This window comes from Arabidopsis thaliana, chromosome 3 (genome assembly GCF_000001735.4).
Source record: "Arabidopsis thaliana chromosome 3, partial sequence".
In the NCBI taxonomy this organism is placed as follows: Eukaryota; Viridiplantae; Streptophyta; class Magnoliopsida; order Brassicales; family Brassicaceae; genus Arabidopsis; species Arabidopsis thaliana.
The window spans coordinates 16,656,599-16,682,742 of NC_003074.8; the positions used below are offsets into that span (position 1 = coordinate 16,656,599).

Below are 26,144 nucleotides of genomic sequence, written 5' to 3' on the forward strand. Positions count from 1 at the left end.
TATTCAACAGGGACAATCCTAAGCAAACACACTTTTCTTGGCCAACTTTGATAAATTCCAACTAAGTTAATGTAACGTTCCAAGGTAAAGTGACATGTAAACTAAATTTGAATCCAGAGGCAAAATCTCTATAACTAAGATACTACCAAGAATATGATTACAAAAGTCACAATCTTTAACTAATTCAGCTCTTAAGAATTCCAATTAAACAAAAACATGAAAGAGCATATACAAGTCTCACATAAAACATACCAGTCATACCTAAAGTTCTAATCCAATAAATTAACATCTTTTGAAACTCGATCATCATCCATTTAGCTCAATATCTATAAAATCAACCAGGATAAAACTTCTAGATCCCAATACAAGAACAAGACCGTTAAAGTGTTGTTTCAAGTTTAAGGAAGAGAGATGGTAACAAATCAATGCATTCGAACTGGCGATGGTCATGTCACATATACCAACACAAGAAATTTTTATACATGTTATAAACTTTCTTGGCCTTACAGTCAAGGAAATTAATATCTTCTCACTTAAAAACTATACAGAAGACAAGATCACTTAAAAAAAACAACAACTAGCAATATAGTTAATTCCTTAAAATAAAATATTTGGGTAGCTAGCTATAGAGATTTAGATGCAGAAATACTGAGTTTCTTAGATCTCATCTTCCATACCCTTCCAAGATCGAGTGAGTAACATGCATTGATGAATCTGGGATACCAATGGTAGATGATGGTTCCACTGAAACTGGCATAAAACCCCCAATACCTGGAGAATCTGCTGAGAAATCCGGTAAGGGTTGTTTCTGGCTTAGGTATTGCATCACTTGTCCCATGTCAGGCCTTGATTCTGGAACATCATTTGTGCAGAGCAACCCAAGTTTCAAAACCATTTCGACTTCCTCGGATAAGAATTCCCTTCCCAATTTTGGATCTCTGGTCTCGAGCAAAGAAGCCTGTTTCCAGCATTCACAAACCCACTTGACCAGATATTTCTTTTGCACTGGTAACTCGGGTTCAAATGGTCGCCTTCCACAAGTTACTTCAAGAAGGAAGATACCGAAGGCATACACATCAGTTTCTTTAGAAGTTCCAGTTCTTATTAGCTCAGGTGCCATGTAACCTATGGTTCCCACAGCAGCTGTTGCAGATAGGTTGCCTTGGGGGTCCTGAAACTTGGCCATACCAAAATCTCCTAATCTTCCATTATACTCAGAATCTAACATGACATTAGAAGCTTTTATATCCCGGTGCAAAACAGCTGGATTGGCTCCTGAATGCAGGTAATTGAGAGCCGAGGCAATGTCCTTAAGAATAGAAATTCTTTGCAACCATGATGGAGATGGGTTTTGGTTATAAAACAAGTACTGGTCAAGACTACCGTTGGACATGTACTCAGAGACCAGTAGTAACTCACCTTTTCTCCTGCAATACCCGAGGAGAGGAACCAAGTTCCGATGTTGTATATTTCCCATGGTTACGACTTCTGCCACAAACTGTTTCATCCCTTGCTCTGCATCATGGGATAGTCTTTTCACAGCTATATGCCTGCCTCCGGGCAGAGTTCCTTTGTAGACTTTTCCAAACCCACCTTTACCAACAAGAGCATCTTTGACAAACCCATTTGTTGCTTTGTACAGAGACTTGTAGGAATATCGGTGTGGGCCGTATTCCTTTTCCCATGATTCTTTTACTTCTGCATACTTCTTTCTTCTGTACCAATAAACTCCTCCGAGAACCATCAGCACAGGGATCACCAATAAGATGACCAAACCAATAAGTAGCGGATGTAATTTCTTTTTTTCCTCTCTAGGAACGGGGGCCTGTTCATTTCTAGGAATAGGAGCCTGGGGGAGTTTAGAGAGGTCCAGAGACTGCATAAATTCTTTGCTTTTACTAAAACTCCACCCGAGTATATACTGGTTACTGGTCAATCTCCCATTTGATCCAGAGAACCCAATATACATCTTATCTTGAAAAATTTCTGACAGATTGATGTCTCTTGATATAAGAGGCCGGTTTGGTTTCTGAATCTCTATAGGGGCCAGTGTAACATTTAGCAACGATCCATCATAATCAATCCACACCTGAACAGGCTCCCCACTCACGAGATTTATGCTTATATTCTTCCCCAAGGCGTCAGAAAAGTAAGACGGGAGAGCAGACTCAATAGATATCGGGTTGTTCACATCAATCCCAACATGAGCCTTTTCTAGATCATGAAAATCTACTGTCTCAACAGTATCAAGCTCAATAGCTAGCAGATGAGAAGAGGAAGTCACATTTGTTGAGCTGTTGAAGACACCCAAGTACTGAGTTGGAAACGCGTGAGAGAAATTCATGGAAGGAGATACAACAAAGGCCATACCGTGGCCTACCTCAGCTCCGAACTTAGGAGGCACCAGCGCGCATACAAAATGTGTATAGAATGAGAGTGATGAAGATGGATCAAAACCAAAGGGCTGCTTGAAAAAAGCATGACCAATTTTCAACTGTGAAGCATTTGTCAACTGCAAAAGTCCACCAGGAAGGATCATGGCGATCCCATCAATAAAAAGATCTTCTTGATGGAAGCCATTGTAGACAAACCCAGTTTCTTGTTGACCTGACAAGCAAATCAGACAAACACAGGAGAAGAACAAAACCAGATGCAGTCTACAATCCATATCTACCAAAAGAGAGAACTTTATGTGCAGAAACTTTTTCTCCGGTAACAAGCAATCTATGAAGCTGCTACTGCAATACAAGGTCTATTCACAACTTCAGGAGAAGATGTCAAACACAATTTTCAACTTCAGGAGAAGACGTCAAACTCAACATTTTCCGACCTGTTCTCCTTTGGAATTGTAGCCATATAACGGTAAAATATATTCCCAACAGGCATAAACTATGATAATAAATCATGACAAATACCATCATTTTTTGCATAATCTAATCCATCATGTCAATTAATTACTACCGGAAAAACACTTGATAGTCTACTACTATGGTTATTCCAAGGTCAACTGAAACAGAAATTAATCCCGAAAGACTCTCGAATACCTTGGACTACAGGCTGGTTCTAGCATTCAGACTTTACTTAGATATTATATATGCAAAAGTTTAACGAGTACTTAAAGTAGTCCCCTTAACTTTTCAACAGAGCCAATGTCTATAGAAACAGTAAACAAACTTTGCTTGGTGAAATTGATGCAATCCTTGAGAAGTAATCCACAAACTTTGGATGAGATTTTTTCAACAAAATTAAATTCCTTTGCCAATAAAGAGAAACGAAAAGTAAGTAGAATCCAGATGTACTAGTAAAAAAATCACAATCTCTGGTCCGATCAAGTCATGCCTTATGAATTCCAATAAACTTAAACGCGAAATGGCAAATGCAACTCTAACATAGAACAAACCAGTCCCGATCAATTTTTTTCTCCGACTATTCAAAGTCCTTAAACCCTAAAATTTCTCTTTGAACATTCCATCATTATCCAACAATGTGAGACGTACATACCTTCCAGGATAAGAGCTTCGAGGTCTAAATCTTTGGCGACGTTTTTCTCTGTCGCCGGTTGAACAAAGACGGCACCGTCATCGGAAACGATATTCCGGGACGGAGAGCTTCTAATTTAGGCACGTGTGTGGTTCACGCGTTGGAATATGTTTAGATGTTGTTTTAATTATTTGGCCCATGTTGAGGTCAGTATTAGTCCAAAGAAGCCCAAATGTATTAACCGGGTGAATCAAACCGATTCTATCTGAACCAAGTCAATAGAAATTGATTTGAAACCGTTTTTATTTGGTTAAGGGGGTAGTTAACAATGTACTACAAAAGTTTTTACATTCAAACTTCAATTCACAAAAACTTTTATTTTGTCTATCAAATCAATCAAATAAATTTAGCACAATATTTTCAATTCAATTTCATGCGATTTTATTGAATCCTAAATATTATTATATTCATTTTATTACCGCTTAAACCACAAATTTTAAATTGTAGTTCTATATTAATTGAAAATAAAAGAAAACTAAACCGAATTCTTTTGGCAACAATAGTAATAAATAATTACCCGAACACTAAAAGTAAAACAGTGAAATATAACAAAGAAACCTGAAACATTGACAAGTTAAATGATACATTTTTTAGAGAATGAACTACTTCAATAAGATCCTTCAGCTCTTAAATTCCAATGGTTGTTCATGATCCTTTGAGTTATTGGCTGAAGAAGAAGAGGCCGAAGGAGCTGACCAGTTCCTCGAAGTAAATGAGACGGTAAGTGAGGCTGCATCGACAACTACAGGAGTAAACGAGCCGATTCCAAGTGTATATGGTGAGAAATCCGGCAATGGTAAGTTCCCACTTAAGTAAAGAACCACTTGTCCCATTGCTGGTCTAGATTCTGGCACAATGTTTGTACATAGCAGCCCGAGTTTCATAACCAACTCGACTTCCTCGGGTACAAATTCTTCTCCCAATCTTGGATCTTTAGCATCAAGCAAAGAATCTTTCTTCCAGCATTCACAAACCCATTTGATCAGAAATCGTTTCTCAACTTGCACCCCGAATTCCACAGGTTTCCTCCCACAGGCTACTTCAAGCAAGAAAACACCGAAAGCATATACATCGGTTATAGTGGAAGCTCCCATTGTTATTAGCTCAGGTGCCATGTACCCTACAGTGCCAACCGCTGCTGTTGTGGCTGCATTGCCTCCATGGTCATGAAACCTAGCCATACCAAAATCTCCTAACCTACCGTTCAACTCAGCATCTAACATAACGTTGGAAGCTTTGATATCTCGGTGCAGAACAACTTGTTCAGCTTCTGTATGGAGATAGAAGAGAGCTGAGGCTATACCCTTGAGAATCACAAATCTTTGGGACCAAGAAAGAACCGGACTTTGATCATCAAACAAGTGTTGGTCAAGACTACCATTAGGCATGTACTCGGAAACCAGTAAAAGCTCGCCTTTTCTCCTGCAATACCCGAGAAGTGGAACGAGATTCCTGTGTTTCAGACTTTTCATGCTCACGACTTCAGCCACAAATTGCTTCATCCCTTGTTCGCCATCATGGGACACTCTCTTCACAGCTACAGTTTTGTTCAAAGGGAGATCTCCTCTGTACACTTCTCCAAAACCTCCTCTTCCAAGAAATCTATCCTTGTGGAAACCTTTAGTTGCTATGTATAAGGATTTGTAAGAGAACCGGTGTGTACCATATTTCTTTTCCCATGGTTCACTTACTTCTGCATACTTCTTCTTCCTGTGGTAATAAACTCCTGCAAGAACAGCCATTACTACGATAGCAAGTATAACAGGCAGAGCGATAATCAGCGCAAATTGTACTTTCTTATGCTCAGCTCTAGGCCGTGGAACTTGAGGAAGTTTTGAGAAGTCAAGTAACTGAGATAATTCTCTGTTTGTGCTGAAACTCCACCCAAGAAGATAATGGTAACTGATTGATGTCCCTGTTGCTGCAGCGAAGCCAACAAACAATCTTCTCCTCGAGAAGATTTCTGAGAGATTCATGGATCGTGACAAAAGAGGCAAACTTGGCTTCTCAGCTTCAAGAGGCGCCACAGAAACATTAAGTACATTTCCATGGTAATCAACCCAGACCTGTATAGGTTTTCCACTTGAGAGGTTTATGCTCACATTCTTCTGTGCTGTCTTGGAAAAGTAAGAAGCCGGTGCTGATTCGACTGAAATGGGATTGTTCACATCAATCCCAATGTGATTATTGTTTGTCTCACGAAAATCTGGATTCCTAACAGTGTCGAGCTCAACAGCAAACAGGTGAGAAGAGGGAGATCCATTTGTTGATGCGTTGAATATCCCCATGTACCGAGTTGGTTGCGCCCGTGTGAAATCCACAGTAGGAGATATCACAAAGGTAATGCCGTGACCGCCTTCAAATCCCGGCTTAGGCACCAGAGCACAGACGAAATGTGTTGAAAATGAGAGTGGTTTAGAGGAGCTGAAGTCAATTGGCTTCTTGATGAAAGCATGACCCATTTGATGCTGGGAGTCTTTTGCAAGCTGTAGTAATCCATTGGGAAGCAATGTAGCAGACCCATCAAGAGCAAGATTTGATTGACCAAAGCCGTTGAAGACAAAACTGGTATCTTTTGATGAAGTTGAGAAAGAGATAAGATGAAAAGAGGAGATCAACCAGATTAGAAACAATCCTTTAGACATTGCTGCTGATGAAACAGAGAGCTCTGTCTAGCTGCAGAGAAAAGAGAAATAAATATGATTATAAGAATCACACAATGTAATAGCATCATCTGCATACATATCTGTCTTGACTGCAACAGCTTGATAATATTATATAAATCATCTGAACTACACGTGGTTCTCAAATTTTTTAATTCAGATACTAGTTTAACAAAACTAATCCAAATTTCGTTCAAAAAAACTAAGGAAAGTGCTAGAAGCGTACTAACAAGCAGTAAACGTTGTTAAATTAATCATTACATGTGTCTTGGATTCAGTACCCAAAATCTTTCACCGGATTTTTCTCATACTTCACCTACTTATACAGATAATTAGTAAGAAAACATCTATTGTTAAACATACCAGATCTGAAGCATTCCTTGAGCCATTGCTGCTACGAATAAGAGAGTTTATTGTTCTTTGTGCAAGATCTTTTTCCTCTCTGATCAAGCTTAGCTGGCTGCAGAAAACAAATTATGAACTTATGATAATGGTAATCACAGCCTAACAGCATCATAGTCATTTACTTTTCATTTTCTTTACAAACAGGACTATCACAAGTTTGTAATATTATATTAATCAAGAATCACTTCATGTTGTAGATATTTTAATCCAGACATTACTTTAACATAAATTATCCCAGCATCAGTTAATAACAAAGGCAACTGCTAAACAAACAGAAAAGAAAATACTCAAAAGTAAAAGGCATCAAAAGCCTAGGGAAAGCCAAAGCACCCACCTTTTATAGAATATTGAAGTAGCTAGATAGAATCAAGTTCAGGCAAGTCAAATAGAGAAATTGCAGTCTTAATTTCATAATGTGATAAGAATACTACAAATAAAATACAGACCACATTTCTCACACTAGTATATTTAAGTCTATATCGTCCTATTTACTTTTTATTCACACAGAATCGCATCTGAAACATCGATAAAAATTTCCTGAAGAAGCAATAGCAAGTTCTTCCATAATTCCCAAGTAAACGGTACCCCCAAACAGTAAAAGAACATAGAAGACACAAAACTTGATGATCACATGTTTGAGACTAGCTACATATATTCTTAAATCCTTTAGAAACAGAAAGTTATGATAAACTTTGAGGAAATCAACTCTCTATTACCTCAGACCATAGCTGAATATGTTACGGATATAAAAACATAAGTGTAGTCCTTTAACAATTTCAAGAATAAACCTCTAAACTTTACCTGTCATGGGGTGAAACAACCAACCATCTCTAATTCTATTATCAGTTGGATCACAAACTTGATGATGCTCTCTTGTGATCCCAATCAGCTCCACTGACGAAACTGGCCTCATTTCAACTATTCAAGAAAACCAGTGGAATATAAGAAAACAGATGAAGATTTAATGTGAACAGTTAAGAAAACTTCATCACAAACAAGCATGAAATTCATAGCAACGACGTTAGCAACAAAACCTGAACTCCAGGACTTGTAGATGGAACAAAAGTCCGAACAAGATGGGATATATGCTCACTTGACAAAGGATTCAAAGGAGTCTCCGCAGATGGAAGGTCATTGCATCATTCAAGCCAAGAAATATCAAAAATACAGATACAGATAGTGCATGAAACCATCACACTGAAACCGACCCACCGCAGATGGAAGGTCATTGCATCATTCAAGCCAAGAACCAAAACACTGGTTTCTGCTAATCTGGGGCTTGATCATACAAATTATTTTTTGTCGTACAGAGAAGTAACAGAATGAGATCAAATTAGCAGACAGAGTGAAGAACAACTAATAAACATATGAACAAAAGCCTTATTTATTGGAAAATGCAATAAACTAATGAAGAAAGAGATATGCAGATAGTACGGTTACATAATAGAGTAAAGTGTAAAGAAACATCAAAATTTACAAAGCTTAACATCATTTCTACAAAAGACTCCAAACACTACTTTTCAGTGCTGGATGTCTTTGAGAAATATCAAAAATAGACTTCACAAGGAGAGCACAATGCCAAACTAAAGTACCTTCACACAAGCCTAGCATGGCTTTTCCTCATTCCGAAAAAAAAATCTAAGAGAAGAGGAGCAAAGTTGTCAAAGTTTACCGTCCATCCCCATGGATAATTGAGTGAGTGACAAATGTGGAATCGTTGGCTGAGGAAGAAGTGTAAAAGGTCTTGGTACTGGGGGAGACAGGGGGGTTTGATCCGATAATCAGCGGGGTAAAGGACCCGATACCAGGAGAATTTGGAGATATATCAGGCAGCTCTAAGCTTCCGTTTAAGTATTGAACAATATCTTCCATAGAAGGTCTCAGGTCTGGCACACCATTTGTGCAAAGCAACCCTAGTTTCAGTACCATTTCAACTTCCTCAGCTGAGATTTCACCTCTCATTCTTGGATCTCTTGCTCCTAGCAAAGAAGCCATTTTCCAACATTCGCAGACCCACTTAACTATATACCATCTTTCAGCTGACAACCCAGGTTCCACAGGTCTCCTCCCACATGTTACTTCAAGTAAAAAGGCACCAAAGCCATACACATCCGTGGCAGTGCAAGCTCCCACTGTAGCAAGCTCTGGTGCCATGTAGCCAATGGTTCCCACAGCAGCAGTTGTAGCAGGGTCTTTCCCATGATCATGAAACCTTGCCATACCAAAGTCCCCTAACCTTCCATTAAATTCGGTGTCTAACATAACGTTAGAGGCCTTGATATCCCGGTGGAGAACAACTTGGGGAGCTCCTGTATGCATGTAATTGAGAGCTGTAGCTATATCTTTAATGATTAAAAGTCTTCGACGCCATGAAAATGGCGGTTTTTCGTCATTGAATAAGTATTGGTCAAGGCTACCATTGGGCATGTATTCAGATACCAGAAGTAACTCACCTTTTCTTCTACAATACCCAAGAAGTGGAACCATATTCTTGTGCTTCAGATTACCCATGCTCACGATTTCAGCCACAAACTGCTTCATCCCTTCCTCTGCATCATGGGACACTCTTTTCACTGCTATTTGTCCTTTGGAAGGCAGAGTTCCTTTGTACACTTTTCCAAAACCTCCCTTTCCAAGAAGTCCATCCTTGTTAAACCCATTCGTTGCAATGTACAGATCTTTATAAGAAAAACGGTGTGGGCCATATTCTTTTTCCCATTCTTCTCTTATTTCTGCATATTTCCTTCTTCTGTAGACATAAGCTGCTCCAAGAGCCAAAAACACTATGATTGCCAGTAAAATGAGTAGAACAATAAGGACCACTGATGGTCCCTTATTTTTAGCTCTATGACGAGGAACTCGAGGAAGTTTAGTGACATCAAGGGTCTGCAATGACACCTTGTTTCTGCTTAAACTCCACCCGAGTATGTATTGGTAGCTGATCAATGTCCCTGTTGCTCCAGAGAACCCAAGAAAGAACTTTCTATCTGGAAATGTTTCTGAAAGGTTGATGGATCTTGACAAAAGAGGCCGGCTTGGCTTCTGAATTTTAAGAGGGGCCAGCGTAACATTAAGTACATTCCCTCCATAGTCCACCCAAACTTGAATAGGATCTCCACTCAAAAGCTTTATGCTTTTGTTCTCCCCATCTATCTCGGAAAAGTAAGCAGCCGGAGTAGATGCGATAGACATAAGGCTGTTGACATCAATTCCTACATGATTGGCATCAATGTCATCAAACTCAGCGCTGAGGGCAGTGTCTAGCTCAACAGCAACTAGATGAGAAGAAGGGGATCCTTGAGTCGAGATGTTAAAAAGTCCCAAGAACTGTGTTGCATCTGCCTGTGTGAGATCCATGGAAGCAGATAAAACAAAGGCAATACCGTGACCACCAATAAATCCTGGCTTAGGCACCAGCGCACACACAAAATGTGTTGAGAAAGAGAATGATCTAGGTGACTTGAACTCAAAAGGCTTCTTGAAGAAGGCATGTCCCATTTTCTGTCCGGAACCATCGGTCAACTGCAACAGTCCGTTGGGAAGAATTTTGGCTACCCCATCAGTATAAAGATCTGCTTGACCAAAGCCATTAAAGATAAACTCTGTCTCTTGTTGACTTGAGATGCAAATCAGATGAAGACAGAAGATCACCCAGATCAGATGCAATCCTTGAGCCATTTCTGACAAAACAGAGAATCTGACTATTCTGAACGAATCTTGTTTTCTGCACCAATGGTGGATAATAATGTATCCAGCTGCAAAACACAGTCAGGTCAAAACTTCTCAGTATATAATATAAAGTCCAATCTTTTTCATTGCCAAGTCAATCATAATTTCAATACATTTCCACCCATTGAATTCGTCCAGAGCAATGAAAACAATTTATGTCTGAGCATTTCAAAGTTGACTTAGGAAATGTAATGGTATTATTATTATCAGAAAACAATTGCATATTCTAACCCATCAAATATTTTAAACAAACCAAGTCCTAAAATAGTAAACTAAACGGTGGCTATAATATGAGACTTGTCTATCATTCCCTGGTTCCAGAATATTCTCCACTACTCCCATCCCATATCATCAACAACACACCCCACTATCCTGAAGACAAAATCTTTAGTTATAAAAGTATGTTTACTAGCTTTATTAAATACTTGAACTGTTCTTAACTCCAATTATAAACAAATTATTTCCAAATTCCAACAGAGAAAACAATTTAAGGTCCAAGAAAACGATTAACAGTTATCTATTGTCTAGGCAAATGCACCAAAATTATTAAAATATTCATCATACCAAGCTGAATCCAAAGGCAAGTCCATCATGTTCTCACCAAATATGAACACTGCTAACAAGTCCATGTTCCCACCAAAGCCTCCTAAAGTAAACTTGGCTGACATCCTCTTCTTCAGCATTGTTACCTATGATTTTGAAAGGAAAAGCCATCAATAAGACATGATTATCAGGCAGAAATCGAACGGACAATATGCTGCAGTGGCAAATCCCAAAGAGTTGACCTTGAACAACAAGAGACATACATCACATTATCTGCCTTTTGGGAACAGATCGATCAATATAGCCCTATCAACTCATTACAATTTCTAGCTAGGAATTGCTCAACACACTGCAATTGAGGCATGGGGGAAACAGATGCAGCGTCATCTATGCCTAGAGATTTAGCGACAGTGGTGGACATACTACACTGAAGCTTCTAGGGTTTCTCAATTGCGCAAACTTGAAAGAAGGGAAACACAGAAAGTCACAGAGACAAGTAGTGCAAAAGAGCTGTATAAAGTGGAATAAATATTCTTATGTTACAGCTTCATATCTGAGTTTTATACATATCGACATATCGGTTGAACTCAAAAGGATTGCAGAGAGATTGAGAAAGAATCCCACAAATAGTTATCCCATTGTTCTTGAGAGTTGATTCATTTTCGATTCTTCCTCTCCTTTCTTCTTCTTTCTCTTCTCGTCTCTATCGGAGTTCCTCTGTTTACTTCTCTGAAACCTCTTTTTCTGACAAGTCCATCCTTGTTATACCATTTCCTTTCCAGATAGACAATAACTGCTCCAAGAGCCAAATACATTATGATTGTCGGTAAAACGAATGCCTGTACAAGCAAGGCCGTAACACAATCACAAACAAATCCTGCCTTAGACGCCAGTGCACACACAAATTGTGTTGGGAAAGAGAGTAATCGAGTTGAACCGAACTCACAAGGGTTCTTGAAGAAGGTATGACCCATTTTCACTCTGGATCCATCGGTCAACTTCAACAATCCTTTGGCAACTCCATGGCCTGTTTCACCAAAACGTTTATAGATAAACCCCGTTTCCTGTTGACTTGAGAAGCCAATCAGATGAACACAGAAAATCATCCAGATCAGATGCAATTCTCGAGCCATTTCTGAAGAAACAGAGAGTCTGATTATTCTGAAAGAAACTGTCTTTCACACCAATGGTCGATGAAATTTTCTCCAGCTGCAAAAAAGGTCAGGTCAAAACTTTTTCACTATATAATACAACATCCAATATTTTTTCAATGTCAAATCCACCATAATTTATTAACTTTTCTTGTATCCATTGAATTTGTCTAAGAGCAATGAAAACATCTTATCTTTGAGCATTTCAGAGTTGACTTGAGAAATGTAATGACATGCAACATTTACATATACTAAGCCATCACATATTTTAAACATAACAGCTCCTAAAATACTAAACTAAAATAGATATAAAAAAACTGAGACTTCTATAACATTCCCTGGTTCAAAGAATATTTTCCACTATCATCAAGAACAAACCCACAATACTAAAATCAGAATCTCTAGTTAAATAAGTATATATCTACTAGTTTCTTCTCAACTCCAATATATCTTCAGGTATTAAGCAAATACATCCTAACAAAGAAACAATTCATAATCCAAATTAGGTAGACACAGAAACTTGTAAAAATATTCATACCAAGCTGAATACAAAGTCAAGTCCACCATGTTCACGCCAAGTACTCGTCTTTGGCATTTGATACCTATGATTTGCAGCTCCCGTGTTCTCATCAACACCAAACAATGATTTTGAACGAAAAAAGGCCATCAATCAGACAGAAATTGAACGGACAAGATACTGTAGTGGCGAATCAGAAAAAGTTTACTTGAACAACAGGAGATGTGCATCAACATTTGCCTGCATTTCTCAGATGAATCATAATTCAAGCTCAAGCTAAGCTTTCTTCTCTCCCTTCCCATGGCTCAGAAAATCATATCCTCAATTTAGAAAATCACAATGAAATCAAGCCGATGGGAGAAAGCACAGTGTCGCCATGAGCCGCCTCTGAGAAAGAAAACTGCGAAATCATCTCGGCCGACAGATCTTGCGACGGAGATCAGATGGTAATGCCCATAAAGGAATCGTTATCGACGTAAAGCGACGCCGTTTTGGAAGTACACGTTTTACTCTTTATTTCAATTTGTTTTTTGGTTCAACTCTCGTGTTATTTTATTATTACCTTAATTAATCTACCAGTTTACTTTTCATCTAATTATACTAAATCAACAGTCACTTTTCCCAAAACTGCAAGTCTCTCCTTTTGCCATGTATGCTTAAGTCTAAAATTTTGGTCTTTCACATTCGTAAAACAATTCACTGCCTTCTACTATTATTTTTCAATCGCACTTGATGATATCCTTCACGTAAATCAATCTTAGAGAAGACAACAGACCCTCCCAGTTCATCCATTAGATCTTCAATAAGAGGAATTGGAAACCTATCTTTCACAGTCATTCCATTGAGTTCCCGATAATCAACACATAAACGCCAAGATCCATCCTTCTTTTTGACTAGCACCACCGGTGAAGCATAAGGACTAGAACTTACTTGAACTGTACCACTTTGTAACATCTCTTCAACCAACTTGTCAATCTCATTCTTCTGGTGAATAGAGTACCGATAGGGTCGTTGATTAACGGGATTAGAGCCCTCCAACAACTCAATTTTGTGGTCATGTTGAGTCCGAAATGGAGGCAATTCAGTTGGTTCAGCAAAAATATCAGGGAAGTCTTTGACAAGCTCCTCTATCTCCGTATCATCACCCTCCGTCTTTGCTACTGCATTCACAGAACAACTCAATCCCTGTTCCAACAACTCTTCTTCTGCTGGCACTTCACGAACATACAACAAAGCAATCTGAACTTGATCATCATCCAACTTTCTTAATTTCTGTGCTTTCACATCTCGGACAGAACCTTCACGAATTCCACGTAATAGCACCTTCTGGTTATTGTACTTAAACTTCATTTCCAACTCCTTAAACTCCCATGAAATGCGGCCCAAAGTTTCCAACCATTGTACTCCCAACACCATATCAATACCTTGTAGTGGAATTAGTAAAATATCAGACTGAAATGTTGTAGTCTGCAGATTCCAAGTGAACTTAGAAATCTTGCCATCCACATTAATTTTTCTCCCATCTGCAACAGAAACTCTAGTTAAACCTGCATATTCAATCGCACAACCAAGTTTAGCAGCCACAGCAGAGTCAATAAAATTGTGAGTTGACCCTGAATCAATCAAAATAAACACAGGCTTCTTCCCATATGTTCCCCTGACCCGCATTGTTCGATAACCAGCAACTCCTGAAACTGCATTAACTGAAATCTGAGGTTCCTCTTCATTGTACAAAACTTCCTCAGCATCCTTGTATTCATCATCAACATCGATACTAAAAAGCTGAGTTTTCTTATGAACCAAATAGTGTTCCGGTGTAAACTTCTCATCACAAAAATAACAAAGCCCCTTAGCACGCCTATCACTCATCTCTTGCTGTGTTAATTTCTTTGTATTTTGAGGTTTAAAAGACACCTTGTTGCCATAATTCTCACCTTTCTGATCCACGTCACGCGAAGTCTTAGAAACACCCGTAGTAACCCCTGCTTTAGATTGCCAATTTGTAGAAAAAGTTTTCTTAGGATGAGCCTTTTCATACAAACGTCCCAAACGCAAACAATCACGCACTATTCTCGGCTGAAACATCTTCACATGCATTTGTGTATCCAAACGTAAACCCGCCAAATACACACACACCAAATAATCTTCAAACAAATTCACTCTCATCTTAATATTCTCAAACTTCTGATGACATTCCACAATTCCATCTGTCTCTTGCAATTTTTTCAGCTCTGCCATTGGATCATCATCATCTTCATCAAATCTGTCTTTCAACAATTTCACATATTCAGGCCAATCAAACATAACATCCAAACCCACACCAGACTGAATAAACGTGTATGGAAGCCATTTTAACCTTCAAATCCTCAGGAGTAAAATCAACACCAAAAAATTCTTCAACCTTAAACAGCCATTCATTGATTCTGCTTCCATCAAACCTGGGAAAATCGATTTTGCCTAATCTAGTAAGACCTCCACAATAAGGATTTGGTTCAAGTCTTACCGGTTCAGCTCGATACTCCCTCTGATGATCAGATCCACCGGATCTTGCCATCGTTGATGTTGATGACCTTGGTAAGCTCCGATCTAACACCTCATCCTCATCCATAACCTTCTTCGCTGTCGATCTGCTCATCGCACCCATCATATCAGCAATCTGCTTCAACATCGCCTTATGTTGCTCAGCGACCAACTCTTCCAACCTCGACATGCGTGAGGCAATCGGATCTTCCCTCTCAACACCTTTCCCTTTCAAATCCTCTTCCTGCGATCTCGTAGTCACCATCTTTGCCGAGAAACGACACAGCTTTGATACCTTTAATACAGTAAAGTCACCGATGCTCACCGGACTCTTCACTTCTCCGATCAACGAACAAATATGTAACCTCACTCCGATGTTCCTGAAACACGAAAATGATAAAGCGTTAACTCTCGAGACGAGAGAAACTTAGCTCATGAATTGTTTTTGGGTTTTTTAGATTTTTACAAATGATTCTCGATGATGATGGAAATGATCTGCTCATGACTCATATAGCTCCTAACGGCCTTCTCACATCTGCCCGTTATAAGCTTCCACGCGTCACTTCCAGATCTTTCTTATTTGCCACTTGATTCCACACGTGCCAACTCACACGTGCGATGGTTCTGCAACAACAATACTTGAAATCGACAAAATTAAACGGATCTCCAATTGTATAAATTCGAGAACGTTACTCTCCCCAAACAAACCATCATTGGACATAGACGAGCCACACGATCTCAATCTCACGCTCATATTTCACGTGATTCCACGCCACCTGCTCACGCCGTTTTCTTCTCAGACAACAATGGAGTTCTATTAGTTTCAACTAGTTACATATATATAGAGTTCAATCAATGTTGTTACAAGTTTACAGTGGCTCCATCGTTGAAGGCTTAATTACAGCTGCAGGGAATCGTCGGTTCGACACTAGGTTGTGTCCGATTTTCTTCTTAACTTTAATTTTTAAAACGACGTCGTTTTGAACTGTTAACGGAAAGTTGACTCCGTTATTTTTCTGTTAACGGAAATTTCACGGCATGCCTTAAATGACCAAGTCAACGAAACTTAGACATTTTTTAAGAAGTTAACTCAAACTTTGAGGTTTAAATGACATTTCGAAAGTTCATGCTTTTTTCGTCCCAAATTTGAAAGTTTGCGCATTTTCCGACATTTTTCCCATTATTACGTAACTATAAATTTTAGCATTTTTATATTTGACATTAATAAATTGAAAAATCCAGTTAAATATTATAAACAATTTAGAAAAAAGATCCTTTATACTTGATCAATCATTTGAAAGCCTAAATTTTTAACCTGTTTCGAATATGAAACCTGTTTCGAGAATTCAAAGGTTCTCAGGGTTAGGGAACTTAAGGGCTTCCAGTGCACTGGATTTAATGGCAAGGCCTTTCCTTTTGAAGTTTAACCTTTCAATCTCATCCCGGAAATAAAAAGCTAGCCGATGCATACCCTAATCGATGTTTGAGCGTTTTACTGAGAAAGCAATTAAGGTCATAACGTTGGCTCAAGAGGAAGCTCGGAGACTTGGCTATAACTTTTTTGGGACTGAGCATATACTGCTAAGTCTAATTGGGGAAGGGACTGGGATCGCTGCAAAGGTTCTTAAATCCATGGGGATCAATCTTAAAGATGCACGTGTGGAAGTGGAAAAGATAATTGGGAGAGGCAGTGGATTTGTTGTAGTGGAGATTCCATTTACTCCTCGCAAAGCGTGTGCTGGATTTGTCACTAGAGGAAGCTCGACAACTCGGTAAAGATCTTTCGCTATTTATTATTATTTAGGCTCGGAGCTTGTTATGTGTTGTACAAGGCATAAGGTTACTTGACTCTTGTTGCTATTGTTGATCCTAGGGCATAACTACATTGGTTCAGAGCACCTTTTGCTTGGTCTACTTCGTGAAGGGGAGGGTATTGCAGTTCGTGTCTTGGAGATATTGGGTGCAGATCCTAGTAATATCCGGACACAAGTAAATGCACCAATTCTTGTTAATGTTATGTCTTAGTAAACAATTTCTTGATTACAGTTTGAGATACATATATCATTTTCAGGTTATACGTATGGTCGAGGGAAACAATGAAGTCACAACAAGCGTTGGTGGCGGAAGTAATGGAAACAGCAACATGGCAAGTTGGCAACACTAGAAGAGTATGGGACTAATTAACTTAACTAAACTAGCAGAAGAGGTAATAAATATATGTACTCATCTTGAAGAGAGTGTCATGTTAATGCTTGAAGTTTTATGCTGAATTTTGGTTTTTTACTTTCTATGGTAGGGTAAACTGGATCCGGTTGTTGGAAGGCAGCCACAGATAAAACGAGTGGTCCAGATCTTGGCTCGAAGAACCTGCAGGAACAACGCGTGTCTTATTGGAAAGCCTGGAGTTGGGAAGAGAGCAATAGCGGAAGGAATTGCACAGCGAATTGCTAGTGGTGATGTTCCTGAAACAATCAAGGGGAAGATGGTAAATATTTTCCCATTGGATCATTTTGTAATGAATTTGAGAGGCTTAGCTAGAGTGCAAAAATGTGTATATATGTTTTAAGTAATTTACTTTTACTTTTTATGACGGTCAAGACTTCATCTCATTCTTTCTTTCCTTGAGAATGTGGCAGGGAATTGGTGTGATTATATTGATGAATGCGCAATTAAAAAAATATTACTTCTACTTTTTTATCAGGTTATAACATTTGATATGGGTCTTCTAGTGGCTGGAACGAAATCCGGTGGAGAAGCCGAGGGAAAATTGAAGAAGTTTATGGGCAAAGTGATGACATAATTCTGTTTATTGATGAAATGCACTTGCTCATCGGTGCAGGAGCCGTTGAAGGTGCGATAGATGCTGCTAACATCTTAAAACCAGCTCTAGAAAGATGTGAATTGCAGGTAAATTTTATAAATTCTTTTTATATCTAATGATGTCAAATTTTTCAATTCATAGAACTGGAAACTCAATTTTTACCAAATGTTTTTTTATTTGGGTACGGTTGTAGTGTATGAGTACAGGAAGCACATTGAGAATGATCCTGCATTGGAGAGACGGTTCCAGCCTGTGAAGGTACCTGAACCAACTGTAGAAGAAGCTATACAGATCACTACTGTTTTAGCTAAAGGCAAAGAAGTGAACAAAGCCGATAATGAAGCCGAGGAAGGAAGACCTACTGTTACGGAAGCCGATAATGAAGCTGAGTAAGTGTTACTGAATTGAGTCGCATATGATTCATATTTGTACTTAAATCTCTTTTTTTGTATGGATATTGATTGCTCAGTAACCATAGAGTCATAGAGAATTTCCCACAAAAAAAAACGAGATTTGGTTAGTGTTCAATGAGATATGAGTGTCAAATTTTATTTATATTTGATCAACGAAACATGTTTTAAAGAAACCCTAAAAACCTAGCTCCCATACCAAAATCATAAGAGATAAGTAGCTCTCCACTGTTTGCCTCCTGTCTCAAGATTCTATCGTCCTACTCTATTCTTAGTCGTCTCCATGTATTTCCGCTAGAGGAACGGAATAACAAGGTTTCCTCTATACGGTTTCTTAGACCTAAATAAAAACAGCCCTAGCCCTAGCTGGTTCACTCAGAGGTCACACAAATCATTCACCAACATATATATTTCTATGGTTTTAGCCAAAAAAAGAAAAAGAAAAAAGATGAGTATATGGTGAGTCACACAACTTAATCAAACATTAATGTAGTTGTATCTAAAAAAATCAGGTGTGTAAGAGCAAGTCCATTGGGGGAACCTTATGAGTTTCTTAAAAGAATCCTAAAGAAAACAAACCAAAAAATAAAGCAGAATTGAGATATTAAGCAAGGTGCGCACCTTGCATTAGGTGTTTTTTGGTCTGTAAGGTACGCTTACGTGGCATGATTCCATTGGATTACTAAACAAAACAATTTTCTCTTTTTCATGTTTTTTTCTTTCTGTCGCAAATCTCTTTCTCTTCTCACAATCTCTTCATCATCTCTGAGCCTTAGTGTATCAAGTTTCTCTCTATCTCTCTTGCGATTTCTCTCTCTCGCATTGCGTTCTTCTCGTTGTCTCTCTTTGTCTATTTGTATCTTTGTCTCTCTCTGTCTCTCTTTGTGTCTCTGTGATTGTTTCAATCACTTTCTCTAAGAAAGTGTAATTGCAATGAGAAGACGAATTTGTTCATGGGTTTACTCCACAGTGGTTACTTTCTTTGTTGAATTCATATGAAGCTTTGTGACGATTGGATTTTGTGATCATATTTGCTATGAGGTAAATTAGTTCCAATTTGAATGATTAGAAGTGCTTTGGTACTATTACCAGGTTTATGAATTAATAGTTGAGTGTTTTTGAAGAATCTAGAGCTTGTAATTGTTGATGCCAACCACGTGTTTGATGAAATGCCTCACCGGATCAATAGCTATTTATGAAAAGTAAATTCATGTTATGATAAGTTGGTTTTGGTTTTGTGTGTTGCTTTTCTTCATGCGTTTCCTTTGGAGGATCACATAAAAATCTGCATCTTGTAGTTCTTTTATGAGTTCCTGCAGTATTTGTGGAACAAAATTTAGTCATCTTTCATAGGGCTTTATTGTAAAAGCTGGGAAATCATTTTGTTTATATGCTTTGTGATTAGAAGAAGGATATTTCAATGTTTATACTAATTGAACGATTATATGTGATGTCTGAAACTGGTTATTGTTTTGCAGGCAAGGAAAGGATGTTGTGATTGACATTAAAAACGGATTGGTAGCAGGAATCTAAAACAGGGCCTTACTTGCAGAGGTAAAATGACAACTATCCATGGTACTGATGATAATATATTCGAGGCATTGAGGTAATTGATGTTTGGTTATTTGTTACTGAACAAACAGGGCCTTACTTGCAGAGGTATGAAAAAGAGTTTCTCTACATGCTATATGTAAAGGTGATCCCATGGGGTGATCTAGACTCACTCGCCATGCTTCAAAGACAACTCGGCGTTGACATACTCGTAACAGGCCATACCACTAGTTTGGTTTTGTATCACTTATCTTTGTTACCACTATTTTGGTTTTGTATCATTTTTGTTTGACACCACAAAACAATATTCACACAAGTACTTTTCTTGCAATTCTACTATATAATTATCTCTATAAAATCATATATTCATATGAAACCTATCTTATTTCTCTACTTAATTTCACTCTTCTTTGTTCCAATCTTCTTTTTCACTACCAGAAACCCAATAACCAATCTTATTTTTTAATAAAAGAAACTCAAGAAACAATCTTCTTTAAAGCCAAACCCCAAGAAATTCTACTTCATCCAAAATTATGTTGCTACAAAATTTTTTTCTTTAAGAAACCCACTTAAGAATTCCACCATTGGACAATAAAATTTTTAAGGATTCAACAAAAACTCTAAAACTCTTATTTACTCAAAGTTTAGTATTAAAAAATTATAAGGAGTCCTTAATTAGGACTCCCCAATGGGGGTGCTTACTACAAGTCTTGCGTGCATGTAGATGTTCTCAAGTTGTTGAATAAGTTGTTGTTCCTTGGTTTCCACTCATTGCTTCTGACACAATATTTGACATAAAACTATATTTGATGATAATACTTCGTTGGTAAGAGGATTAGATTCTGATTTGTTAGAAATTTTGAAATTATCCTTGGTTTAGAAATGTGTGTGATATGAGAATAAAGAACTAGAATGTAATGTGCAGAGAAAAGTAATAGAGATTAGAAGGTGATAACTTATTCACAAGAAATATTAATTAACATTGAAGAAATTATTAAAAAATTAATAGATTTAAGGTAATATTTTAACATATACATTATTATTTAAATGCATATGAATTTCACAAAAGAAAAGAAAATATCTAATTCAAAATAACTGTGAACTAAAGATTGAACTCCACGATTTAACGTATAATGTGCTTCTGATGCGGCATACGAGATTATACTAATCTATATATACATTTTTGCAGCCATTTTAGCAAATAAATCCTGGACTTGGACTTATTTACAATCTAATGCAATTAGCATTAAATCTTTTTTCCAAAATAATTCATTTTACTTTAAATTTTTTATTTAAATTGTCAATCACATTATCAATCAAATTTAATCCCACTAAACTTCAAATCAATCCCTTAAAATTAGCATAAACATATTTGTTAACAATATTTTAAAACAAAGTTTTTTGTTAAATAAATATTATTCTTACTAAACGTTTTTTGTTTAAATAAATAAATTTTGTATTTGAACTTATTTACAATGTCATGTCACTGATATTAATTATTTATTAATGAAAATATTTAATTAAAGATTTAAATCTTCTAAATCCTTGCTTTTAGAGTTATTATGTCATTACCTTATAAGCAAAAATATTAATTCTTTAAATATTATTATTTATATATTTAAAATTTATAAAACATTATTAATATTTAAACTTATAAAAAGTTTGATATATTACAATTTTTTAACATCATTATATAATATATAGAGTTTAAAAAAATTTTAATTTTTTCCGTCATATTTTATGATTCAAAATTTTAAAAAATGAATATATATTAATCAATTAGCAAAAAATGTGTGGGTGCAACGTTCCGCATCGACAAAAATATTTAGACAATGATTTATAAACATATCATAAATAAGATCAATATTAATATAAATAAATGGTTTTTTTACGGGACGGGTTTGGCGGGATGGGTTTGGCAGGACGTTACTTAATAACAATTGTAAACTATAAAATAAAAATATATTATAAATAGATACAATTTGCAAAAAAAAAGTTATACGAACTTTAAAAAGATAAATTGTTACCGCGGTGTACCGCGGGATAAAATCTAGTCTCTATAGATATTCAGAGCAATAATTGTATTCAACAGTAAACTAATCTATACTATATAAAAAGAAAATCCAAAACCTCAGAAATTAAATCTTAAAATTGTCAAATTTAACAAAGCAATATAATAAGAAAGATATGGAAAAGAGAATTCAAAACACCTATTAATCTATGTGTTTGGATTAAACACGACGACTAATTGACCACATAATCATTGAATGAAAAATAAAGAAAAAAACGAGAACCAACACAGCCGCCACCATTTGGTTATGATGACGGCAACCTCCAAGCTTCCATTGAGCTCCACATGTGTAGCAAAATGAATAACCACACCTATACATCAACCATAAACATTACAATGTTAAATACCCGAGAACATAATCAAATTCCAACATGATTTATATTTATAATCACAGTTAATAGCTATAGAATGTGATTAATGATAATACCTGCAATATACATTGATGGTTTTATGCGACAGTTTGATCATGTGTTGGCACTTTTTACATTGACGCGATATTGTTTTAGGATTTCGACCCAACGTCTTGTATTCCTTGCATGACAAGTCACTATGCCACAGAACTTTGCAGTTAATGCAAAAGGCTTTGCGGCATTTAAAGCAGCATCTCCTAACTCCATCTTCAGTAGACTCAACGAGCTCGGTTTTCGACATCAAAGCCCAACACCTTGGATTTGGGCAATGAAATCTGTCACATACAGGGATGAACTCCTCTTTGATCCTATGTTCCCACATCTCTTCTAGTTTAGGTGTCAAAAGATGGGAACAGCTTTTAAGAGATAGGATTGATTTGCAGCCATCATGAGGACATCTCGGAACATCTCCCTCGATTAGTCTCACTTCTATATGTTGTTTCATCCACTCTACACCGAATTGATGACGGCATAAAGCAACAGAAAACATCAGTTCATGTTCGATATTAACCTCACCGCAAGCCTTCTGCTCGGTAGGAGGCGTACGTATGCTTATTGATTCCTTTGCAAGCTTAAACGCAAACTTGGCTTGATTTTCAGTCACAGTAACAGGAATGCTAGATGTCAGTTCTCGCCTTATGCATTGCACATCATCCATTAGCAAGGCGATGTTCTCTTTCTCAGGCGCTAATCTGCCCATGACCTAACACATTCAAGGTAAAACATCAATAACAAAAATAAGCAAAGGGATATGTGAACCTGAACAGCCAAGAAAGCTTACCAATTCATATAACTCTAAACGATCACAGCAGATTGAGATATGATTGATTCCCAAACTCACGGCTTCGGTTAATCCTCGCTTCAATGCCATAAGCTCAGCCTCCAAAACTGTAACTGTGGAGTCATGAAGTGATCCTTTCATCTGAAACAAGAGATATTCATCCTCTTCTCTGAAAATTGCAACCTCAAATCCCGCCGATAATTGAGCTGATGTTTTCTCCCTTACCAAACCCTTAAAGTAAAGGTTGTATGTGTCAGAATGAAAGTCGCCCGGTGAGGGTTTTCCGGTGGGGTTTCGGCCATAGTCTCTTTCCAGGGTTCCTTCTTTCTCCATGAATCTGTTGCACATACTTGAAGATTTGTTTTTCGTAGGGGGCCTAAGGTTTAATGACTCGACACATACAATTCTAGGTTTTATAGATTATATATCAGAAGCGGCTCCTAGCTCGTTCGTGTGATTAAACTAATTAACTTTATAATTAAAAGGGAACTAAGAGAAATTAAAAAAGAAAGAGCCCTATGCAAAAAAAAGAAAATTAAACTTTTATCAAATTAAGGAATATTTTTTCATATATATCAAAAAAGTAAATTAAAATTAAAAAACCTAAACAAAAACGATAGGGAAAAGTAATGTTATCGGAAAAGTAGTACTATTAAAAAAAAAAAAAAGTATTTTTGTTGATCTCTAGACCTCATAAGATACAAAGAATTGAGAAAAGAGTGTTTCATAACAACTATGGATATTCAGCATATACGACCAGTCCACCATGAGCATACAAATCATCCCAATCATCTTCATTCACCATCATAAAAATAACCTTGGCCAGTACGTGGACAACCAGTAGGACAAGTCACTTGACCCTTCTTCCATTCAACTCCACATTTGTAGCAAAATTGATACCCACATCTACAAAGGCCACAACGACATTACAATAAAACATAAACGTTTTGTCTCTAGTTATGTCTTAATTGAGTTAAATATGTATTATATGTACCTGCAAGTCATGTGGTTGCACCCTTGGTTAAGCTCAATCAAGTGTCGACACTTGACACATTGGCGCCATTTTTGATCGTTTGCTAGAAGCTTTAGCGTCAAGTCATCAAGTACAGGGTCAGGGTGAAGTTTCTTGTACTCAGCACACGATAAATCAGAATGCCATGGTACTTTACAATCAATGCAAACGAGTCCAGAACATTTGATACATGCACGGTCATTGGATTTATTAGACCGAGAAATCTCGGTTTTGGACATCAATGTTGAACAGTTTATATATGGGCAATAGATTCTCTTTGCTAAAGGAATGGACTCTTCTTTCATCATGTGTTTCCATAGCTCAATCACCTTAGGTTTCAAAACCTTGAAACAGTTTTCAAGACTTAGTTTTAACTTGCATTCATAGTCAAGACATGTAGGCACAGTTCCGTTTCGCAGTTTCACTTCTACTAACTGATTAACACAAGGATAGCAATGACGGTGAAGACATTTATCCATTACGAACATGCGATCGGCCTTGGTTTCTTCCAGACAAATGACACAAGTTTCTCCCTTCATCTCTGAGGCCCTACTGGTTTGAGAAACAATTGCCTCTCTTGCAAGTTTAAAATCAAACTTGATATTGTTTTGAGAAACCAGAATAGCTTTACTAGAATCAAATTTTTGGCTAAGAAGTTGGACTTGTTCCAATAGTTGTTGGACAACTCGTTCCTGCTTTGGATTACATTTACTATTTGTTATCTGCATTGAAAAATCAGATTCATTCTTGTTAAACCAAATCAGATATATAAATTATTTCTCGCAAGAATTACAAGCCAGCAATTAATTCACAACAATCTAATTAATGGCAAAACATAAGAGAGAATATAATTTGTTTAGTTAAGAAGTACGTATAACTGAACTGCTCTGCTTTTTTTTTTTTGTATAAGAAACTATTTTCATTTAAAAAACTGCAACTAATTTAGGGTCTCATGAATAATTTAAAGTGCATATTATGTCACACTGCACTAAGGACGTTTAACTTCTCCATTTTTGTCTTTTCATCTTGACAAATATTTATGTTTCATTCAATGTATGAAAATGTTGTAAGTTTTAAAGAAACTGATTCATTTAAGTACGCCCAACGGATTCTCGATAGTTTCTCGTTATAATGTTATTATTATTTTTTTTTTTTAAAGTATACAGTAGTAGTTTTTCCTTGATATCCTTATTTTTAAAAGGGTGATTTGCAGATATATCACTTTTTCATTAAATAATTAACTAACTAACACCATAAATTTATAAATGTAGTAAATAACCTTTAAGGGGTGTGAAAAGACATCACTGGCCTGGTGTTACGTTTGTCAGCGAGGAAGGAGAATGTTTAGTGTGAGCTGACGTGACTTTATTATTGGTGTTGAGGTGAGAAAAAAAATCAGGTGGTAGGAGAGAAGTCCTTTTTCTCTTTCTTTTTTCTTTACCCCTTCCCAATTGTAATTCATATTATCTAATCTTAAAAAAAATAATTCAAGTTCATGATATATCAATTAAAAAGTTGTATAGTTTTCTACATATATCATGACTTAAATTTTCAAGGCAGACACAAAATAATTTAGATGTGAATAGTGTTGTCAATGAATAACATAACCTTTTATATAGATACACAATATTTTTTGATGGAAAGATATTAAACCCTAAGGGATAATATATAGGGAACCCAATGGTTTAAATCTAAACCAATAATTAAATCACTTAACATCCTTAATTAAAAGAAATAATTCATTTTAAAACGTATATAGAACAAGGTATACGGAAATAGTATATTTACAAATAGAATAGTATCTCTCAAATTGCAACAACAAAACTCAATTTCATCACCAAGACACCAAGCGCAATAACGAAAGTCGACTCTCTGAATCCAAATTGTGTTCCTTCCTCTGTAATTCGAAACCCCCAGATCAAATCTCACCCAAAAGTAATTAAGAGACTCTGATTTGAAAACAAAAATAAGTAACGATGTAGCTGTAAGGACTTTACTGGGGAGAAAGAGAGAGGGGGAG

The 26,144-nt window shown here is 36.9% G+C and overlaps 7 protein-coding genes, 2 long non-coding RNA genes, 1 other non-coding gene and 1 pseudogene across 17 annotated transcripts; 3 read left to right on the forward strand and 8 right to left on the reverse strand.

Annotated features, from left to right (window-relative positions):
* Positions 1-174: 174 nt before the first annotated feature.
* AT3G45420 (Concanavalin A-like lectin protein kinase family protein) lies at positions 175-3,642 on the reverse strand. Its single transcript, NM_114411.2, has one exon. It carries the CDS (start codon positions 2,666-2,668, stop codon positions 665-667), a length of 2,004 nt encoding a protein of 667 aa, NP_190128.1. The 5' UTR covers positions 2,669-3,642; the 3' UTR covers positions 175-664.
* Positions 3,392-3,655, forward strand: AT3G07125. Its single transcript, NR_141301.1, has one exon. It is a non-coding gene; the product is annotated as an other RNA (long non-coding RNA).
* A 321-nt stretch (positions 3,656-3,976) lies between these two features.
* On the reverse strand, positions 3,977-7,548 carry AT3G45430 (Concanavalin A-like lectin protein kinase family protein). 3 transcript variants are annotated; one of them, NM_001339205.1, is made up of 3 exons: positions 7,410-7,548; positions 6,567-6,663; positions 3,993-6,216 (listed from the first exon to the last, which is right to left on the reverse strand). In NM_001339205.1, exon 3 carries the CDS (start codon positions 6,183-6,185, stop codon positions 4,161-4,163), a length of 2,025 nt encoding a protein of 674 aa, NP_001326586.1. In that variant the 5' UTR covers positions 6,186-6,216; positions 6,567-6,663; positions 7,410-7,548; the 3' UTR covers positions 3,993-4,160. The 3 variants fall into 3 exon arrangements, with proteins under 3 accessions (NP_190129.2, NP_001326586.1, NP_001326585.1); NM_001339206.1 differs by lacking the exon at positions 7,410-7,548 and having other exon boundaries at positions 6,567-6,696; NM_114412.3 differs by lacking the exons at positions 6,567-6,663; positions 7,410-7,548 and having other exon boundaries at positions 3,977-6,276.
* Positions 7,549-8,012: 464 nt separating this feature from the next.
* AT3G45440 (Concanavalin A-like lectin protein kinase family protein) lies at positions 8,013-11,149 on the reverse strand (the record flags this gene model as incomplete). 4 transcript variants are annotated; one of them, NM_001339207.1, is made up of 2 exons in its annotated part: positions 8,013-10,363; positions 10,939-11,074. In NM_001339207.1, 2 exons carry the CDS (start codon positions 11,018-11,020, stop codon positions 8,277-8,279), a joined length of 2,169 nt encoding a protein of 722 aa, NP_001327867.1. In that variant the 3' UTR covers positions 8,013-8,276. The 4 variants fall into 4 exon arrangements, with proteins under 4 accessions (NP_001327867.1, NP_001327866.1, NP_001327868.1 ...); NM_001339208.1 differs by having other exon boundaries at positions 8,039-10,363; positions 10,902-11,149; NM_001339209.1 differs by having other exon boundaries at positions 8,202-10,363; positions 10,939-10,961.
* Positions 11,040-13,010, reverse strand: AT3G45443 (uncharacterized protein). The gene is made up of 3 exons (NM_148845.3): positions 12,570-13,010; positions 11,827-12,089; positions 11,040-11,719 (listed from the first exon to the last, which is right to left on the reverse strand). Exons 1-2 carry the CDS (start codon positions 12,696-12,698, stop codon positions 11,925-11,927), a joined length of 294 nt encoding a protein of 97 aa, NP_680098.1. The 5' UTR covers positions 12,699-13,010; the 3' UTR covers positions 11,040-11,719; positions 11,827-11,924.
* Positions 13,011-13,247: 237 nt separating this feature from the next.
* Positions 13,248-15,333, reverse strand: AT3G45446 (annotated as a pseudogene; the record flags this gene model as incomplete). Its single annotated transcript has 1 exon — positions 13,248-15,333.
* Positions 15,334-16,547: 1,214 nt separating this feature from the next.
* On the forward strand, positions 16,548-18,282 carry AT3G45450 (Double Clp-N motif-containing P-loop nucleoside triphosphate hydrolases superfamily protein; the record flags this gene model as incomplete). Its single annotated transcript, NM_114414.1, has 8 exons — positions 16,548-16,840; positions 16,901-16,907; positions 16,998-17,081; positions 17,171-17,236; positions 17,365-17,553; positions 17,695-17,711; positions 17,798-17,975; positions 18,091-18,282. The coding sequence occupies 8 exons, from the start codon at positions 16,548-16,550 to the stop codon at positions 18,280-18,282; spliced, it is 1,026 nt and encodes a 341-aa protein (NP_190131.1).
* Positions 18,283-18,482: 200 nt separating this feature from the next.
* AT3G07135 lies at positions 18,483-18,867 on the reverse strand. The gene has a single exon (NR_141302.1). It is a non-coding gene; the product is annotated as an other RNA (long non-coding RNA).
* Positions 18,868-18,909: 42 nt separating this feature from the next.
* On the forward strand, positions 18,910-20,178 carry AT3G00780. Of its 2 annotated transcripts, none has more exons than NR_143864.1 (3): positions 18,910-18,949; positions 19,778-19,853; positions 19,943-20,107. It is a non-coding gene; the product is annotated as an uncharacterized misc_RNA (transcript). The 2 variants fall into 2 exon arrangements; NR_143865.1 differs by lacking the exon at positions 18,910-18,949 and adding an exon at positions 19,048-19,340 and having other exon boundaries at positions 19,943-20,178.
* Positions 20,179-21,835: 1,657 nt separating this feature from the next.
* AT3G45460 (IBR domain containing protein) lies at positions 21,836-23,445 on the reverse strand (the record flags this gene model as incomplete). Its single annotated transcript, NM_114415.3, has 3 exons — positions 21,836-22,232; positions 22,349-23,034; positions 23,113-23,445. 3 exons carry the CDS (start codon positions 23,443-23,445, stop codon positions 22,082-22,084), a joined length of 1,170 nt encoding a protein of 389 aa, NP_190132.2. The 3' UTR covers positions 21,836-22,081.
* A 461-nt stretch (positions 23,446-23,906) lies between these two features.
* On the reverse strand, positions 23,907-24,663 carry AT3G45470 (IBR domain containing protein; the record flags this gene model as incomplete). The annotated part of the gene is made up of 2 exons (NM_114416.1): positions 23,907-24,018; positions 24,107-24,663. The coding sequence occupies 2 exons, from the start codon at positions 24,661-24,663 to the stop codon at positions 23,907-23,909; spliced, it is 669 nt and encodes a 222-aa protein (NP_190133.1).
* Positions 24,664-26,144: the final 1,481 nt, after the last annotated feature.

What these genes read in the sequence shown, in the direction of transcription:
- AT3G45430 (NM_114412.3), bottom strand. Translation starts at nt 6,185, where the DNA reads ATGTCTAAAGGATTGTTTCTAATCTGGTTGATCTCCTCTTTTCATCTT.
- AT3G45443 (NM_148845.3), bottom strand. Translation starts at nt 12,698, where the DNA reads ATGGCCTTTTTTCGTTCAAAATCATTGTTTGGTGTTGATGAGAACACG. An exon ending in TTGACTTTGTATTCAGCTTG is followed by an intron (nt 12,090 to 12,569) that starts GTATGAATATTT and finishes CCTTTTTTGCAG; the next exon opens with CTGGAGAAAATTTCATCGAC.
- AT3G45420 (NM_114411.2), bottom strand. Translation starts at nt 2,668, where the DNA reads ATGGATTGTAGACTGCATCTGGTTTTGTTCTTCTCCTGTGTTTGTCTG.